Raw genomic sequence first — 19191 nt, 5'->3', positions numbered from 1 at the left:
GCCTCCATTCAGCCAAGTCAAAGAAGTGCACAAAATATTTTTCAGGGATTTCAAAGCTGTCACAGTGGCTTATTATTTAACTTTCTTTTGTCCAAAAATCAGCACTTGTCACTTGCTGAGCTTCATATGGGAAGTTATAAACTATGGATAATATCATTGCTTCATTCTTAGCAGAAAACTCTTTGGGGTAGAGTCCATCATTTTGTTCTGTGTTTGTACCTTGCACGATGGGGATCTGGTTGATGACTGCGGTTACTACCTGCTATGACAGTACAAAGAGTAATAATAATTAATAATATTGGTAATGAAAATTAAACCGGCATGGCCAAATTCATGCTTGGTTTAACTCTATTAACTCGAATAATCTGATTTCAATAGAGCTACAACTGAGATGAATTTAAGACAAAATGTTCAAATGTGCCTAAGTGACTTAGGAACCTAAGTGCCATTTTTTTTCAAAAGTGATGTAGGCACTTAGAAGCAAAAACTGCATTGTAAGTCAATTGGGATTCAGCTCCTAAGCTGAATTTAAGTAGCTTTTGAAAATGGGACATAGGCATATCTGAAAATGTTACCCTTAACTCCAGACTTGATACAGGTGTCTAAGCAGTGGCAGAATGTGTCTCAAGTAAAATAATTCACTTAATCTTTTCAGTGCAATATGCTTAGACATCACTGCCGAGGGAGATGAAGAAGATCTATCTTGACAATTTTACTGCTGCTCACAGTGAAATAGCAGCTGTAAAATTGAATGGCAGCAGTGAAGCTTACCACAGTCTTTTACATTTCACTTTGTTGCTGTTTGACAAAGTTATAAACTGAAGCAGAGTCTCTGGAGTTGTCTGTGTGCAGACGCACGAAGACAACACTGCTTGCTTGTCTTCACACTGGGTAGGTTATTCTTTGCAATCACACTTTTTTTTAGCAAATGGTTCAATTCTGATGTCTTAGGCCCCCTCACTCAACAAAGAAAGCCTCAACTTTGCTACAGCTGAGTAGGCAAGTGCAGTTTTCAAATCAAGACCTTTATGGTTGTTGTTATTACATCAGCCTCTACATGCGAGATTATGAAAAACATGAGCCATAATACCTACACCAGGTACAACCCAGTAAGTTAGGGTGGATATTTTCAAAAGAGCTTAGGGATTTAATGCTTTCACTAGGGCTGGATTGCCTAAAGCTCATAGGCACTTTAAAAAAATCTCCCCTTTAAAGCCTAAGAGTCGCTGAAACTCTGAATTCTTTTACCTTGCCTGTGTTGCAACTTTAATGCTACTGTATATTTTACAGAAAAGTTCTGATTAGAGAAGCTGTCACAAAATGCCCTTTCTATCACCAGTAAAAGAACCTGGGTTCTTTGCTAAAAATGTTTCAGAGTTGTTTTTCTTTTTCTTTTTTTTTTTGGCAAAAAGGGTATTTTCTTCCAAAAGATTAATTTTATTTTGAAGGTGTTTACATTTATACATCCAGAATCATCTGATACGAACTGTAAAATACGTTAAAAAATAGACATGATTCATTTATTTATGATAAAATTGTACAAGAATAGTAACTTCCTAATGGTTTTCCTTTGGTTTCTGTTCACCAATGAAAGGATTTTAGACCTGGCCATTAGGTTCTTCGATCTTCAATGAAACCAATGCATTTCTCGCAGTTCTTTCATCATAAAAAAAATAACCCCATTTCACCTTCAATGCCCTCCACCCTTCTTCCCTACCTTCCACACAGTTATCATTTGGTCCCAAAATGCAGCATTCTACCATATATATCAGATACTATCATTTTCTCTATTTGCAATATGGAAACATTTCCTAGAAAAGAAGCATCAGGTAACCAGGCAATATGAACAAAAGAGTTATTTATTATATATATATTCTCTAGTAAGTCATAATAGTCTCTTGGATTTTAAATGTCTTTTTGCTATTTCCAATGCTTAAAAATTATAATTTTAAAACATTAAATACTGTGTTATATACATTATGATTCCATTTCTTATTTCTAAATGTGGATGTAATGTTCTCCAAATGGAAATTCGGAGGGAACAGGAAACAATTCCTCTGACATCACAGGCTTTAAAAGCTCACATCATACACCTGTAGATTTGACTATATGAAAAATAGCCAAATGTCAATATGCTCTTGTGGGATTCTTTGATTTTTTTTTGTTTTTGCTTTTTTGTCATTTTATTTAAAATATAAACAGAAGGATAGATCTGGCCAGTACTTTGTCAATGTTCGGTAGCAGAACTGTTTTTTTTTTTATCTCATACTTATTTTTTATAAAATAACAAAATATACAGATAGAGGGAGCTGAGTTTGTTACATTAGTTCATACACATACAGTAAACAAAAGGTTTTATGTATGGCTTCGCAAAGGTAGATTATGAAGTGACGTTTGTATTTTATTTGTTTAAAAGCATTTTAAGAGAACGTGTTAGTGTGCTTACAATAGCGGCCATGGTAGTCGAATGTCGAGCCAAGAGTTTAATGCTAGGATCATCGGAGGTCTTGTCTGACACTGCTTCTGCAGCTGTCAGAAGACAAATGTAGTTTATTACGACCTCATCTATTTTAGCTATAATTTCCTGCTGCTGTGTTTCAGAGTTCATGACTTTCACTAAACGCATGCAGGCTTCTGTTAAGCAACAGAGCACTTGAAAGCTGGAAGTCATAGCTAGAAGCATTTCCTCGGGGCTTTTATCAGCCATGGCCATTTTCCTGCAGGCACTTCCCAACTGTCTCGATTCTATAGATAACAGTTGTTTAAACTGAGAAAGTTTAAGGTCATATGTTTCCGGATGTAAATCTTCCCTCTTCCCCACACTTGCTCGGACCAGAGAGAGCAGCTCATTGGCATCTTCTTGTGCTGCAAGAAATCCATCAGGCATTGCATAAGTTTTCTCTTTCATCACATTTATTCTTGTGATTTGTGCATCAAAGGCCATGTCACTGAGATTCATATCAGTTTGGCCACCTTGGTCTTCAGCATTGCTCTTGTCATGTGTACTATTTAGTATCTGTTTAGGGGACTCAACAACTTTCTTCTCATTTTCAATGGAAAAAGACTGGCTGGCTGGTTCTGGTAATGCACACGGTATCTGTGGTTCATAGAGGCATGAGAGGTGGTTGTTGTCTCCATCATCTTCATCATCCTCATTGTCATTTCCTCTGCTTAGGAAACAATAGCTAAATGGGCCACGGCATCTCCAGTTGCTGGCATCTGACTTTCGTAAGGGCAACATTCTGTACTGTTTGGAGTCCTTCTGCATGGAGCTGGTGACTGAAGACCTTTTATTGTCTTTGACGTCAGTGCTATCATTCATAGAACTTTGAGAATAGCTTTTGGATAACTTTTTGCCCAGAGGGAGTTCCACCCTTTTTTCGGACTTGGAATCATCTCTTGCAGCAATGTCTAGACATTTCAGACTGAGTGCAGCCTTTTTCTTCTCAAGAAGCATCTCAATGCCTGTGGACCCTGCAATGACGCTGCTGCTGCGTCTCAATACTTTCCTGCTGTGTGGCATTCTGAGGCTTCCTCCCATCATGTCATATGGCCATAAACTAACTGCTGCCCCACATCCCTGCTTTACTTTAGGAATGTCACAAGAGTCTTGATTTTGACTTGGCACCTTTGATTCTGAGTGAATGTTGGATGATAGCATGATGGAGTCAGTTAGAGGCTGTTTAGGAAAAGCTGAAGGCATGCCCCCTCGTCTTCCCTTTCCAGGCTCTGTGAAAGCTACACTAGGGGTAGTAGAAGAACAGAGAGAATAATTAAGCATCACACTGATAATATTCATAGAATGAATTTCTAAGTAGCTTTTATGGACTTTTTAAAAAAAATGACCTGTCCTAACAGTATTTTTCCAGGACCCCCATTTCAGTTAGTACCATGCAAAAATAGTAATCTGTCTTTCAGCAAATAGTCATATGTCTTTGTGTTTCTCTAAACATGAAATTAAAAAAAAAATCTATCAACATATTCTCATTTATGAATAACTGACTACTCCCTCTATTACCACACTGTGACTTATAATGTGAGGCAGCAGAAAATTGTTCCATAGAACTTTCATGAACATCGCTCCTCTGCTAACTGGAATGGAAGTTTCCCATTTAGTATTTAAAGGGATATTGACAGGTTAAAAATCCCTTATGTTACTAAAATGGAAAGAGTTTTGAAAATTCCATTTATTTTTATTCTGTTTCGCAATACGCTTTTTTAGGCAGTGAAAAGAAACTGTTTCACTTTTGCTTCTCGTCAGTTTCATTTTTTGGTTCTCATAAACTTACACAGTGCTGCTGTGTTTCAGTTGCAACCAGTAAAGGGGAAATGTTTAGACCCCAACCAAATATTGTTTTCAATTAAATTAAAAAACAAACAACCCCCCCCAACCAAGATTTTATAAAATCTCTTAAAATTGGGTCTTAAATTATGTGATTAGGATACTGCACCTAAGCTATCCTTACAGGAAATTTATGCAATGGGTTTTTAAATTAAAAGGATGCATAGTTAATCCCATTTCTTTCTCTTCTTTACAGTTAGTGCTCTAAGCCTTTCCTGGCCTATCAATAACAACACACATTTCATATTGCTATCTGGAGATTATTCTGTGCAACTATTTTAGCAAAAGTCACTTATTTTAGCCACATAGCAGGCAAATAGTATATAATATATGATAATTAAATCACAGATTCCCCCGCTACCCCAAATTTACATACATTGTTAAAGCTCATATGGCTCAAATATATCTAGCTCTACAGAAGTATCCAGAAAATCAAAAGAAACAAAATTTTAGAAATTCTGATGTAGCATTCAAGCAATGTTCTTTCCAATAGACAGCCTTGTCAGGGAGATTGGGAAACATTTTTAAAAAGCTAATGCTAATAGAAATGTTTTCCTGAGTGTCAACGTTTTAATTGGGGTTATTTTAGCAAAAGCCACACAGCAGAACCAGAAAGCGAGAATGAATAGAAACAGTTTAGACCTAATTTCACTGTCCACTCTAGGTTGACAATATGCATTCAGATAAGAGATGATGTAATCTTCACACTTGGTTTTTACATATACACCCTATTAAATATGTGTCTTTAAAAACACATGCTTTGAAATTGCTGTACCTGTAGTTTCTTTAATCTTGGGGATCCGATGACATCCATCTCTCAAAGTGCCAAACAGTGGTTCGGCATTAACTGCTGAATGAATGGCAGGCATTGTCATTCTATGACACGCAGCTTCTGACTGCTGATGTAGTTCCTTGTATGTTGTTCCATGGTTTGGAAGAATGGCAACTCTTTCATCTGCTGGAATATAGCCAATGCCCTTCACAGATGAATCCGAGATAATGTGCTTAACATCAGAGGTACAAAGAGGAGATTCGACTGGGGTAGCACATGGGCTACTGCCTGTGCTGCATCCTGCATCCACTGAAGAACACTGGGAGCTTTGCAGAGAAAAATGGCCTTCACTTTGCAAAGATGACATGCGCTTGGTCAAGTGATATTCACAAAGTCTACTCACACTCTGCTCAGTTTCCGGTAGCTTTGAAGAATGTTCATCTGCATCTTCTGAGTCATTTAGGTCTTTGGCTGAAGACACATTAGTCATATCAGACAAAAAGTTTTCACCTGGGCCAAGTGCTGAAGTATCACCCTCATTAACTTCAGGATTCACTTCATTCTTAGAGCCAGTATCTGTTTTACCAAGACCAGAAACTCTTGGAAATGTCTTCCCATTCACTGTTTCTGAGCTTGGTTTATCTGCTGCTTCATCATCGGCAGCAGCATACCATCTTTGGCGAAAAGCAGTTCTCTCCACGTTAAAAGTGCTTATGCGTTGACCATCTCTTGAAGAAAGAGTACCACATATAGCGTTTAGGTCTTCATCAGTCTCTGCTTTTTTAGTTCCCTGATGCTTTTTCACAGTAGCATTACCATCACAGGCTGCTTTCACTTCACCATCAGTCATCTTATTTTTCCTTTTACTAGTGCAAGAGTATACCAAAGACCCCATGTGCAATTTGCTAAAATAGTCAGTGACGGATTTTGTTTCCATGGTCTCTGGTTCCATTTCCATATTGTCTGAATGAAGAATCTGCTTCGAAGGCACAACTTTTGACTGTAGCTCAGCGGCTTGACGACCAGGTATGGACTGTGAGGATTTTGCAAGTGGTCCTCCAGCCTGATTCTTAGCAACGGGGAACTCTGTTTGCTCTTCCACAAGGGGTTGGTAACCTTCACTAGTGGTCAAAAACATACGTGTGGAGTTTTCTGACTGTCTCTGTGCTGCGGTTAGTTCAGAACTTTCAGTCATTTCAGAAGAGTTTGTTTCATTGCCAGAATCTGAAGATGACTCAGGGCTATATGCTCGCAAGATTGCTACACCTGCATGCCACAAAACATAAGAGCCAATTAATGAAAGCATCTGAGGCACTTGAATAAACGGATAAGAAAATGGGGTGTGTTAAATATAAAAATAAAGGGATTTTTATGGTTCATTTTAAAGCATACTCCAATTTTATTGCATAATCCCCAAGAAAGGTAACTTAGCAACATTATGGTAGTTCCACCACGTGATATGGAATGTGAGGTGTGTACATGATGGTAAAAACATACAGAATGGAATGTTTCCAAGGCTAAATGGCGCAAATGGATGAAGTGGAATGATGTTCAATGAATAAATGTAACTATGGTGAAAGAACCTGAATTGTCATTCGTCTGCTGTTCCTCTGAAGCCGCCAAAGCCTCTAGTGCTTGAAGAGTGGAGACTACAGCATCATCTAGCCCCTTGTCACACTTCCCCTCAGTATTAGTAGGGACAGCATCAATGAGTGATACTGGAATGTCATCATTTCCTAGATTACTAGCTTGCTCCTTGTCTTCTATATACTGTGTTGTTTGGTGCTGAGAGTCTTCCTCGTCTGAACTGTCCCTGAAGCCAGGTGGAGGAGCAGCAATGGCCATGTTTAAAGAATGTAATAAGAAGTCATCTTCATTATCATCACCTTCCGGAGGGGGGAGTGATGTCAAATCAATAATATCATCACTTGAACCAGAAAGACTGAGAATGGTAGGCCTACTGATTTCTCCTACCATAATGTCCTCCTCACAGCTAACTTCATCTTCATCTTCAACATCATCTGTGTTTTCCGCATAACAAATGTCATGCAACAAGGGCTCTTCTATCCCTTCTGCAGCTCCAAATATTTTGCCATCGTTTATGCTTGCATAAACAGAATTTGTAGCAAACTGAATGCTTTCAACATCTGGAGACAATTCTAGACCTTTAATATCATTGGTACTACTAATATAAATAGCTCTCTGTTTGTCCAATACTTCTGGACTTTCATCCAGAAGTCTTTCATAGCCAAGGGTTTGGGGACTGATACCATCCAAGCTGTGATCTCCAAATATAAAGGATACTTTTGCTCCCCTTGGAGAGTCCTGTGCTTTCTTGGTAGATTCCAGTCCTGAGAGTGACAGTAATGACTGCTGGTTTAAACTTCTGTTTTCTCCTGCCTCAGTGGAGTCATCTTGTTTGGTCAGCCCCTGATCGAGTCCACCTGAATTATAGGTATTTTCTATGTACAGATGCCTGTGGTCTTTTTGACACATGGGGCTTTCGGAAACTTCTGCAGTCTTCTGTTTTGGGTCTACAAATGTTCTTTGGGCCTCTTGAGCCCCTTCAGCCATGAATGTAGTAGTTTTTGGTACACAGTTCCACTCAGAAGCATGGAGGTTATACTTCCCTCTATTTTCATTTCCTACAGTTTGGCAAAATAAAAGCAACAGTCATTTAACAAATGAACTGTTTCATCAAATTTTATAATATTGACTTGTTAATTCTGAATAAGCAATGTTTTAAATATAGAACAGCTGCATAAACTTGTCCCTTTTACAGTCAAACCATTTTCAAACTCTCCTCTACTTCAAGCCATGGAGCTCTTGGTTTAAGAATTAAGATTAACTGGATGTTTTTATGCTGTGAGGGCAGAGAACTAAACTAAAACTAGGTGAAATGATAACCCAGGACTGGTTGATATGATAATCTAAAAAAAACCCAGCACCTCACATTTCTGCATGAAGACTCTTGTTATATAAAATGTTATAACCTGTCTGCAAACAAATGATCATTTATTTGTTTCACTGTGGCACGAGGAGGAATACATTAAACATTTTATGTTACCATTAATACGAACAATGGCTGAACCTTAAAATACTATAAAGCCGAATTTATATATTACAACTCTAGGCCCCAAACTAGCAATCAGATCTGAATGGGCATACCCCTGTACCTGCACACACCACTACTGACATCAATGGAATTTTGTCTACGTGGGTCCAATCACAGAATCAAGGCCTTGTTTTGTACATGTGACTTCTGTTAATGCATTATGCAATAAATACCTGTTTCTCGGTTTCCTGCATTTTTCTTGTTGGCCATGTTAAATATTGAGCGCCTTGAATCAACCAGTAGTCTATAGTATCCAGCTGTTAAACAGGCAAGGTTCATTGCATCTGATGATTCCATTAGCAAAGTAATAGGCTATGAAGGAAACAACCAAGTCTTCGTTACGGCTATTCATTCCTAATACATTTACTTGCTGAAACATGGCTTATTAAAATTAGTATATTTATAAAATGTAAATTATAGGAATTATTTCACAAATGCTACATTGGAAAATCAAAAAATAAATTAGTTTTCCTCAGCTCTGAAAGGTCTGATTGAAAACAATATTTAGGGTACAAAATGTTCGGAGAGATGAGAGCTGAAGCAAGGAAAATGTCTAACTGGACATTTTAAATTCACTTGATGCTTAACTAATATTTGTATTGCTTTCTATATAATTATTAATAATAAAAGCTTCAATTTTCAAATGAGTTCTAAGATGCTTAACATCTAGAACTTATTACAAAGTTAATGTTGTTCATAAAATTTTAGAACTAAATCTTTCACCTTTCTCACTGGTGTACCCTGTGGTTTGTCTACATGGCAAGTAACTGCCTGGCAAGCCAGGGTGTGGATCTACAGCCCAGCACCTTGCTGCACTGTAATGACCCATGTGATCATTGCTACAGCTCGCTGAAAGTCCTGGAATGCCACACTATAGCAGTATCCACATTTATGGGAAGATTTTATTGGACCCTCCTGCAAACTAATAGACAATTGGTCCTGAAGGAGGCTGGGTACTTGCCCTCTTGATCAAAACAAGGTTCTCTGATCGTAGCTGTCTAAGACAAAGCACAAAATAGGGTATATGTTTTTTTTTAAAATCCATAGCGTAGAATCTTAAGCCAATACACATGGTGTTGACATAATTCCATGACACCCTTATTCACATAGTACTTCACATGTGCAGTTTCAGACGCGATGGAAAAATCCAGGCAATTATTATTATGATTATTTATCATTTTGCTTCTGGGCAATTTGAGATTTTGTTCAGAAATACAGGAGCCTTGGTATAAGGACACATGCTTGCCACAAAGCAGTCAACCTTGGGCATAAAATTAATACAAATTATTACCCAAAGATGAGTGAATCAATTCTTGTTATGTTAGTGTTAAGACGGAGCAGGTGTGCATGTATATAGAGAGGTGTTTGAAATGCTTTCTTGATGCTGAATTTTATGAGATGATCAATAAAAGTAGATGATTTCCAGAGAGATTTTAAATGCCAAGAGTATTACTGTGACCTGCTGTTCACCCTTTTCGTAACCTAGAAGCAACTAAACTTTTATGGATGACTTTTGGGAAATAACATGGTAGAGAGAATACCGAAAAGGAAAATTAATGGTAAAAGAAAGACTCAAGCTGTTTACGCTTTTATAGAACTTTTCAACCAAAGATCTTAAAGTGCTTTACAAGCATTAACTAATTAAGCTTCACAATAACCCTGAGAGATATTATCATTCCCTTTTACTGATTGGGGAATGGACACTTAGGCCACATTCACTAGTGCTGCTACAGGCAGATGTAAATTACCCCTTCCTTACTCAGGTAGGCCCACTCCCTCCTCTTGCATCCCATGGAGGAATTCATCATAAGTGGAAGGCAAATGCTGTTAGTGCTGCCCTCATTCTGGATTTCTGTCAAGGGTTTGAGCAGCTTTATTTTGTACTTAAAGTATTTCACAGTTGCTATGGTCATGCCTAGTTTCCGGCCAACATCAACCACTTCCTAGGCCTACCCACTGTGGTGAAACTTCTGTTTCACGTTATTTTTCAGTTATTGATAATCATATGCAAAACTTCCATATCCTTATTCATGTGCCATCATAACACTACTTTTGGTAGGTTTCGCCTTTTGACAGGAAGCAGAATAGGTATTTTGACCCTTTTGCTAATTAGTCCATATAAATCTTGCGCGACTCATTTTCCTTGTCATTCTTGATACTCACCATTTATATTTCTCTTCCCACACTGAACTGCCAGGTCACTACAGATTACTTCTCTGCTTTATGGTCTGTGTTGCTTAGCTATTAGTATTAGGGCTATCAAGTGATAAAAAAAATTAATCGTGCGATTAATTGCACTGTTAATAATAGAATACCATTTATTTAAATATTTTGGATGTTTTCTACATTTTCAAATATATTGATTTCAATTAAAACACAGAATAGAAAGTGTAGAATACTCACTTTATATTTATTTTTGATTACAAGTATTTGCACTGTAAAAAAACAAAAGAAACAATATTTTTCAATTCATCTAATACAAGTACTGGAGTGCAATCTCTTTATCATGGAAATTGAACTTACAAATGTAGAATTATGTACAAAAAACCTGCATTCAAAAATAAAACAATGTAAAATTTTAGAGCCTGCAAATCCACTCAGTCCTATTTCTTGTTCAGCCAATCGCTCAGACAGACAAGTTGTTTACATTTGCAGGAGATAATGCTGCCCTCTTCTTGTTTACAATGTCACCTGAAAGTGAGAACAGGCATTCTCATGGCACTGTTGTAGACGGCTAACGATGTGCTAAAGATTCATATGTCCCTTCATGCTTCAGCCACCATTCGAGGGGACATGCATCCATGCTGACGACAGGTTCTGCTCAATAACAATCCAAAGCAGTGAGGACCGACGCATGTTCATTTTCATTATCTGAGTCAGATGCCATCAGCAGAAGGTTGATTTTCTTTTTTGGTGGTTTGGGTTCTGTAGTTTCCGCATCAGAGTGTTGCTCTTTTAAGACTTCTCAAGCATGCTCCACACCTCATCCCTCTCAGATTTTGGAAGGCACTTCAGATTCTTAAACCTTGGGTCGAGAGCTGTAGCTATCTTTAGAAATCTCACATTGGTACCTTCTTTGCGTTTTGTCAAATCTGCAGTGAAAGTGTTCTTAAGATGAACAACATGTGCTGGGTCATCATCCGAGACTGCTATAACATTAAATATATGGCAGAATGTGGGTGAAACAGAGCAAGGGACATACAATTCTCCCCCAAGGAGTTCAGTCACAAATTTAATTAACACATTTTTTTTAACGACCATCATCAGCATGGAAGCATGTCCTCTGGAATAGTGGCCAAAGCATGAAGGGGCATACAAATGTTAAGCATATCTGGCACGTAAATACCTTGCAAAGCTAGCTTCAAAAGTGCCATGCAAATGCCAGTTCTCACATTCTGGTAGCATTGTAAATAAGAAGAGGGCAGCATTATCTCCTGTAAATGTAAACAAACTTGTTTGTCTTACCAATTGGCTGAACAAGTAGGAGGACTGAGTGAACTTGTAGGCTCTCAAGTTTTACATTGTTTTGTTTTTGAGTGCAATTATATAACAAAAAAAAAATCTACATTTGTAAGTTACACTTTCACAACAAAAAAATTGCACTACAATACTTGTATGAGGTGAATTGAAAAATACTATTTATTTTGTTTATCATTTTTAAGTCCAAATATTTGTAATAAAAAGTAATATTTCAATTACAACACAGAATACAATATATATGAAAATGTAGAAAAACATCCAAAATATTGAATAAATTGCAATTGGTATTCTATTGTTTAACAGTGCGATTAAAACTGCGATTAATCGTGATTAATTTTTTTAATTGCGATTAATTTTTTTGAGTTAATCGCATGAGTTAACTGTGATTAATCAACAGCCCTAATTAGTATTATAAAGTATTTTAGCGTTCTTAGATTCCCATCTCCTGGCTCCTTCAAACTACCTGGGTCTTAAACACAGAGGAAGGATGATCTTCTGATTACATCATAGGACTAGGAGATTCCTGGCTTTGCCACAAAACTTCTGTGTGAACAAAATGAGTCATTTAATCTCTGTCTCAGTTTCCCCATCCACATAATTACCCCTAAGGGGTGCTCTGTGACATTAATAGCTATAAAGCACTCTGGGATCTTCTGATATTATTATTGTCCAGGGAGCTAAAGAATAGAAGGTGCTCACCAGCCACTAATGTTTTCTGGTGCATCCAGATCAAGTTGCAGCAATATTATCAACTTAAATATATTGAAATAATATTTGTCAATAAAAGTTAAGTGTTTGAAAGAAGAGCTTGGTAAATATTCCATGTGTATTTTTTCCATATACCTTTGTAAGAAAGAGGAAAATTGGTAGCATCCTTAGCTTAAAAGTATTGAACTTTTGCATACTGTGATATTTCCCACTTTAAGCTCTATTTATCCCCTATACAATTCTATAGAAAGTCTATGAAAGCTTCCACCATAAAGCTTCAAGATCCTATAAACTACACTGAGGCTGGGTCTACGCTACAGCGGGGGTCCGACCTAAGATACGCAACTTCAGCTACGTGAATACCGTAGCTGAAGTTGCGTATTTTAGGTCGGCTTACCTGGCGGTGAGGACGCGGGAAAGTCGACCGCTGCCGCGCTGCCGCCGACTCCGCTGCCGCCTCTTGCCGAGGTGGATTTCCGGAGTCGACGGCAGAGCGATCAGGGATCGATTTTACCGCGTCTTCACTAGACGCGGTAAGTCGATCCCCGATAGACCGATTGCTACCCGCCGGATCGGCGGGTAGTGAAGACATGCCCTGAGAGGATGTAATATGCAAAATTCCACTCATTTCCACTGAGGCAAAGAGCTCAGTAAGATTCAAAAGAGGATCAGACATTTATATGAAGAACGAGAGCCCCCACAATTACATTAGATAGAATAAAAAGAATTCAGAAGAGTTATGGGATTGGGAAGAAATTTCCCTTCTAGGCAGGTTGTTCCAGAGCTGTCCACTGTGGGGTTTCTCTTACCATCCTCTGAAGCATCTGGAACAGAATACTGGACTAGATAGCTCATTGGGCTGATGTGATATGGAAATTCCTATGTTCCTAAGTAATCAGCTGTATGCCATTTGGCTAAAACAATTCTACAATACACGTTCATAATATTGGTAGAGTGAAACATTTATAACAAAATCATGCACAACTTTATCAACTATTCCAATACAGAGGGAAAATGAAAATCGTGCTATTTTAAGATACTAAATTGATACAAATCAACAGTCAACTTACTTTTACATCTAAGACATGGAGCTCAACTCTAACAGTGCTCTCATCTTCTGTAAACATCTCGATCCTGTTAACGTGGCTAAAGTCTGCTAGCAGGGCCACCAAGTTCGTTTTGGTGTTGATCACGTGGCTGATACCATAGCGGGGCCCTACTAACAAAGTCACTTCTGAACGCTTTTCTCCTTGCTGTCACATAAAAAGAAGAAAATAAAAATTAAAAAGAGTAAGAAACCTGACAGGTTTTACATAACAAAAATAAAATAAGATGAAACAAAAACACCACTTCTACCCTGTTTCATTTTTATGAGATTTTCATTTGCACAGTATTTCTTTGCCATGAGTTAGTAAGTTCTTTGGTAAGAGGCAAAACCAAACAAAACCAACAACAGGTACATGATTGTACTAGATTTATAGTAAAATGCATAAAATAAAAGTTATCTTGCCACAATTTATTTTTGTTAGAAACTGACTGCATTGTGGTTTTCATGGGTGGATGTAGAGTATATGTCTTAAAAGAATAATTTTTTATTCAACAACTTTAGTATTTTATAATTATACCCATGGTATCATCCACCAAATGAATGCTACCTCCAAGCTGCAAATCAGAATACAATGGAAGACATTTTCAAGAAGAATGAAATAAAAGTGTTTGTGTGGTTTGATCCAATATGGTGTATATGTTATGTTAGAATGTTTGATTTGGACTTGAACTTCCTTAAAGCAAATGTGAGTCAGGCAGATACAAATTAATTGGAGAAAATTATCAAGAAAATAAAGGAAAAAGTTACCACTAATGTTGCCTTGAACACACGCCCCCCGTATAATCGCAGATCGCTGAGGAACTTGAGATAATGCACCTTGGCTTGCAGAGCAGACAGCTGAGGAGAAGGAAACTTCTGATGTTATTACAGGAGTAAGATGCAATGGGGGAAATCAACACATATGGAAATGGAAGAATTAAAACATGATTACACAGCCTAAGGAGACTGGACTGTGACAAGACCTCATCAGACTGACGATAAATCATTACATATTTGACTTCCTGATGAAGGAACAGGATTTCAGATCTTGGAATTAAAATCTTATTTATTTTGATCAGATGTACTCAAGACTCATGCATGGGTTGCATCAGGGCACTGCAAGTACACTGGAACTTTTCCAGTAAAAGGAAAATGTTAGACTACTCAGATTAAACATCTGTTCATTGAGGGATTTCAAGGGTAGACTGGAGTTTCTATTCATAATCACCATCAGTAGCAGTTCTTTAAAATTTGGTTTACCAATGTGAATTTAAAAAGAATGAGATGTTTAAAAAATTGCTAAGAACAGCTATACATGGCACATTTTGCTAGATACTTGTGATATATAGGATTTTATTTCTAACTTACTTCTAAGAAGTTTTTTTTAAACAAACAATAATTTAGTCACTTTTCTACTACCCGTAACAGAGGATGAACCTGAAAAATAGAAAGAGAGACATACAAACATGCCATAATTTATTTCCATGAAAAATAGGAATAATTTACAAATAGGTTTAAATGAAGGTATTGGGGGGCAGGAGTGTGGTGTTTGCTTGCTGTTTAATTTTTTGGGAAAACAAACAATTTAAAAATTAAGAACTAAAGTACAATTTTTAGACTGAAAAAAAAGCTCTTCAGTTCATACAAATAATGTAGCCCAAAATCTGCAGCCCTTGCTCAGGCAAAAACCTCAAAATCCACAGTTTAAAAAAATATATTTTGCATACAAATCAAGCCCCCCTTAGTTCCAAAAAGTGGGCACATGGACAAATTGCTAAGGAGGAGTACAAAAGAATAGCATAAGCATGTCAGAACAAAATCAGAAAGGCTAAGGCACAAAATATCTAGGAAGAGATCTAAAAGGCCATAAGACAAGGTTCTTTAAATTCATTAGGAGCATGAGAAAGACGAAGGAAAGTGTAGGCTCTCTACTTAGTGGGGAAGGAGAGCTAATAACTGATGACATCAAGAAAACTGATGTGTTTAATGCCGATTTTGCTTCAGTCTTCACAAAAGATTAATGGTGACCACACAATATTAACAACAAGGAGGAAGGAATGCAAGCCAAAATAGTGAAAGAATAGGTTAAAGAATATTTAGATAAGTTAGATGTATTCAAGACAGCAGGGCCTGATGAAATTCATCCCAGGGTACTTAAGGAACTATGTGAAGCAATCTTGGAACCGTCAGCAAGTATCTTTGAGAACTCCTGGAGGATGGGTGAGGTCCCAGAAGACTGGAGAAGGGCAAACATAGCACCTATCTTTAAAAAGGGGAACAAAGAGGAATAAGGGAATTATAGCCCAGCCAGCCTAACTTCGATACCTGGAAAGGTACTGGAACAAATTATTAAACAATCAATTTGCAAGCATCTGGAGGATAATAGGGTTATAAGGAATAGCCAGCAGGGATTTGTCAAAACAAACCTAACCAACCTAATTTCCTTCCTTGACAGGGTTACTGGCCTAGTGGATATGAGGAAACAGTAGTTATGATATATCATGATTTTATAAGGCTTTGACATAGTCCCACATGATATTCTTATAAGCAAACTAAGGAAGTGTGGGCTACATTAAATTGGTATAAGGTGGACAACTTGTTGAAAGACCATATTCTGCAAGTAATTATCAATGGTTCACTGTCAAACTGGGGGGACATATCTAGTGGGGTCTTGCAGGGGTCAGTCCTGGATCCGGTACTATCAATATTTTCATGAATGATTTGGATAATGGATTGGAGAGTATGCTTATAAAAACTGATGATAACACCAAGGTAGGAGGGTTGCAAGCACTTTTGAGGGCAGGATTAGAACTCAAAACAACCTTCACAAATTGGAGAATTGGTCTGAATTCAACAATATGAAATTCAGTAAAGGTAAGTGCAAAGTACTTCACTTGGGAAGGAACAATCAAATACACAACTACAAAATGGGAAATAATTGGCTGGACAGTAGTACTGCTGAAAAGGATCTGGGGGTTGTAGTGGATCACAAATTGAATATGAATCAATGTGAGGTAGCTGCGAAAAAGGCTAATACTCCAAGGTGAATTCACAGGAGTGTGGTGTCTAACACATGGGAGGTAATTGTCCTGCTCTACTCAGTACTAGTGAGGCTTCAGGTGGAGTACTGTGTCCATTTCTGGGTGTCACACTTTAGGAAAGATGTGGACAGATTGCAGCAAACAAAAATGAAAAAAAGGTTTAGAAAATCTGACTATTGGAGATTTTTAAAAACAGGTTGAACAAACACGGCAAGGATGGTGTAGGTTTACAGGGTCCTGCCTCAGCACAGGGGGCTGGACTTGATGACTACTCGAGGTCCCTTCCAGCCCTGCATTTCTGTGATTTTACCACTCCACCCTGTCCACTGGTGTAACTCATGCCTATATTAGGAAAATTTGAATAAATACATTTATCATGCACTGCATCTTAAAAGTCTCCAGATTTAGGCTTTAGTGCTCAGCCTTCTACTGAAAATGTCTTCTCCTATCCCTCACTAGGCATTCAGTCCTGGGGACAGATAGCTAAAGTAGTCAAGTGGAACACAATGACTGTGAAAAGGAGACAAAACCTCTGAGATAGGAAGGGTCCTAATCATTGAAGGGAACCAAATTTATAGAAGATAACCACTTCCTGGATTTACTCCCAGAGTGGACTGGTAGCCACTACAGACCACCAGGGTTGTTTTCACATTGGCCTGTCCTGCTAAACATGCAGGTGGCTGCACTATGCATTACAAGAGAAGCCCTCAGCAGAGCACATGATAGCAGCCCAACCTGAAGGTAATCAAAAGCATAGATAATTTTGTCAAGGTGTGCATCAGGGAGGCAGCATTGTAATCTCTGTCCTAACTGAAGATAGTGTAAGCTATTGTGGGCCACTATTGCCAGCTGGGAATCCAGCAGCAGGGATGGATTCAAACATACCTGAACCACTAGGATAAAATATATACAGCGGACACCATTTCAGCTTTTGCTGCAGCTATGTAAAGGGTACACATTGGTTTGTTCAGTTAAAAATTTGGCAATTAGCTTTTAGTTAACCTCTAACATTTAGCAGTACTAAAATAAACACAGATTTATGGTTGTCTCTTGGGTCCTGAGCTGAAGCCCATTGAAGTTAATGGGTGTCTTTCTGTTGAGTTCAATAGGTTTTGGATCAAGCCGTTGGTATTCTGCCATTCACAGAGTGTCTCAGTATCTAAAAGCTGCATATACACCTCTACCCCGATGTAACATGACCCGATATAACACGAATTCGGATACAACGCAGTAAAGCAGTGCTCCGGGGGGGTGGGGCTGCGCGCTCCAGTGGATCAAAGCAAGTTCGGTTTCACCTATAACGCGGTAAGATTTTTTGGCTCCCGTGGACAGCGTTATATCGAGGTAGAGGTGTATATGGTATAGATGTTTTCCACAGGCAAATGTCCATAGACATTTTCCCTCACAGTTTTCCTGGTTGAAGCAAAGGCTTAATAACAAGACTAGGCATATTATAACAACACAGAAGATTCAATTACAATAAGGGAGATAATTTATCAAGTGACATCTTGCCAACTGTGGTCACTTTACCCTGCGGCGCCAGAGCAAATCATCCTGTAGTACCATGAAAATGTCTTATGTCTGTGCCAGGCTCACAGGTTAACATAGCTTAGAGCATTAGAGGCAGAGAGAACATAATTCTCTAACAAGTTTGCCATTAACAGCAGGTGCTAAATGAATTTAAAAAATCCTGGTGGTTAATAATCAATTTTCCACCATTCTCAAAATGAGGAGATGGTTTAGCTGGGGTACAATTAATTATTTTTAATTGTTCTTGGAAATGTGGTAATAGGCACTGAAAGTTATACAGTCTAACAATCTTTGAAAATATACTAGCTAGGTATTTCTCCGAAGAACTAATTTTAAACATTTCCCGTGCATGCAGTCCTCTCTGGTCTTTAAAATATATTTTCCATTAAGATGCAAATACCTTTTTACCCGGAGGAACTAGGTTTTGATTTGCTTTGACAAGGTGTGAAAGTGCTTTCTTTATGTTCTTTTCTTTCATGCTTTGCAGCACAGCAGATGGAAGAAAAGTCTCTAATCCCCATTCTTTTCTGCAATAAAAGGCATATCTTTAATTTCACATTCCTGTGTTGATTATTTATCTAAGACTAGATGGTGGCTGTGATGCTGAGTAAATGAATGCCTGAAAGCACAGGGAGAGTTGGTGAAGGCACCAGTTGTGCTATAACAGATTATTTTCTGTACTCAGAGTACATACTGTTTCATAGAAAAATAAGATGCTTTAACATTTGCAGTGTGAGGCTCTTCATACCCCAGGGATTTTCCAAGCTGTTTTCAGAGACTCAGAGATTCCTCTCATTTTAATCTTTAGTTCTTCACCTCCAATTTATGAATAGATGCAGTAATATACACATAAACCGTGGTACAATTCTAAATTTTCTGTAAGGAACATTTCTCAAGGCACAATGGCAAGGGTTTACTTGCTCTGTTTTATTTGTTCTTTATTAGGGGTTTTTAGACCTATATTTCATATTACACCCCACTATGAGCACATTGGGCCAAAGGTTGCACCAGGGTAACTGAGAAGGCAATTTAGCTCAGCATGTGTTACACAACCTTTGTATTTGGAGACACTGTTGGTGTGCAACAGTCAAGGATTAATCAGTTCAAAATTGGCAA

General features: G+C 38.0%; 1 protein-coding gene across 1 annotated transcript in view; it reads right to left on the bottom strand.

The window, feature by feature from the left end:
• Positions 1 to 1895: 1895 nt before the first annotated feature.
• LOC112104653 (FERM and PDZ domain-containing protein 4) overlaps positions 1896 to 19191 on the bottom strand; it is a 439893-nt gene continuing 422597 nt past the window's right edge. The window contains exons 11-17 of the mRNA XM_026648456.2: positions 18476 to 18602; positions 14273 to 14362; positions 13488 to 13670; positions 8403 to 8541; positions 6698 to 7759; positions 5118 to 6380; positions 1896 to 3738 (exon numbers count right to left, since the gene is read on the bottom strand). Coding sequence (XP_026504241.1) covers positions 2402 to 3738; positions 5118 to 6380; positions 6698 to 7759; positions 8403 to 8541; positions 13488 to 13670; positions 14273 to 14362; positions 18476 to 18602 — 4201 coding nt within the window. The 3' untranslated portion in view covers positions 1896 to 2401. The remainder of the gene's footprint in view (positions 3739 to 5117; positions 6381 to 6697; positions 7760 to 8402; positions 8542 to 13487; positions 13671 to 14272; positions 14363 to 18475; positions 18603 to 19191) is intronic.

This window comes from Terrapene carolina, unplaced genomic scaffold (assembly GCF_002925995.2).
Source record: "Terrapene carolina triunguis isolate 2854851 unplaced genomic scaffold, T_m_triunguis-2.0 Scaffold22, whole genome shotgun sequence".
NCBI classification, from domain to species: domain Eukaryota; kingdom Metazoa; phylum Chordata; order Testudines; family Emydidae; genus Terrapene; species Terrapene triunguis.
The sequence above is the reverse complement of the archived record's forward strand: the minus strand, read 5'-3'. Positions and strand labels throughout refer to the sequence as shown.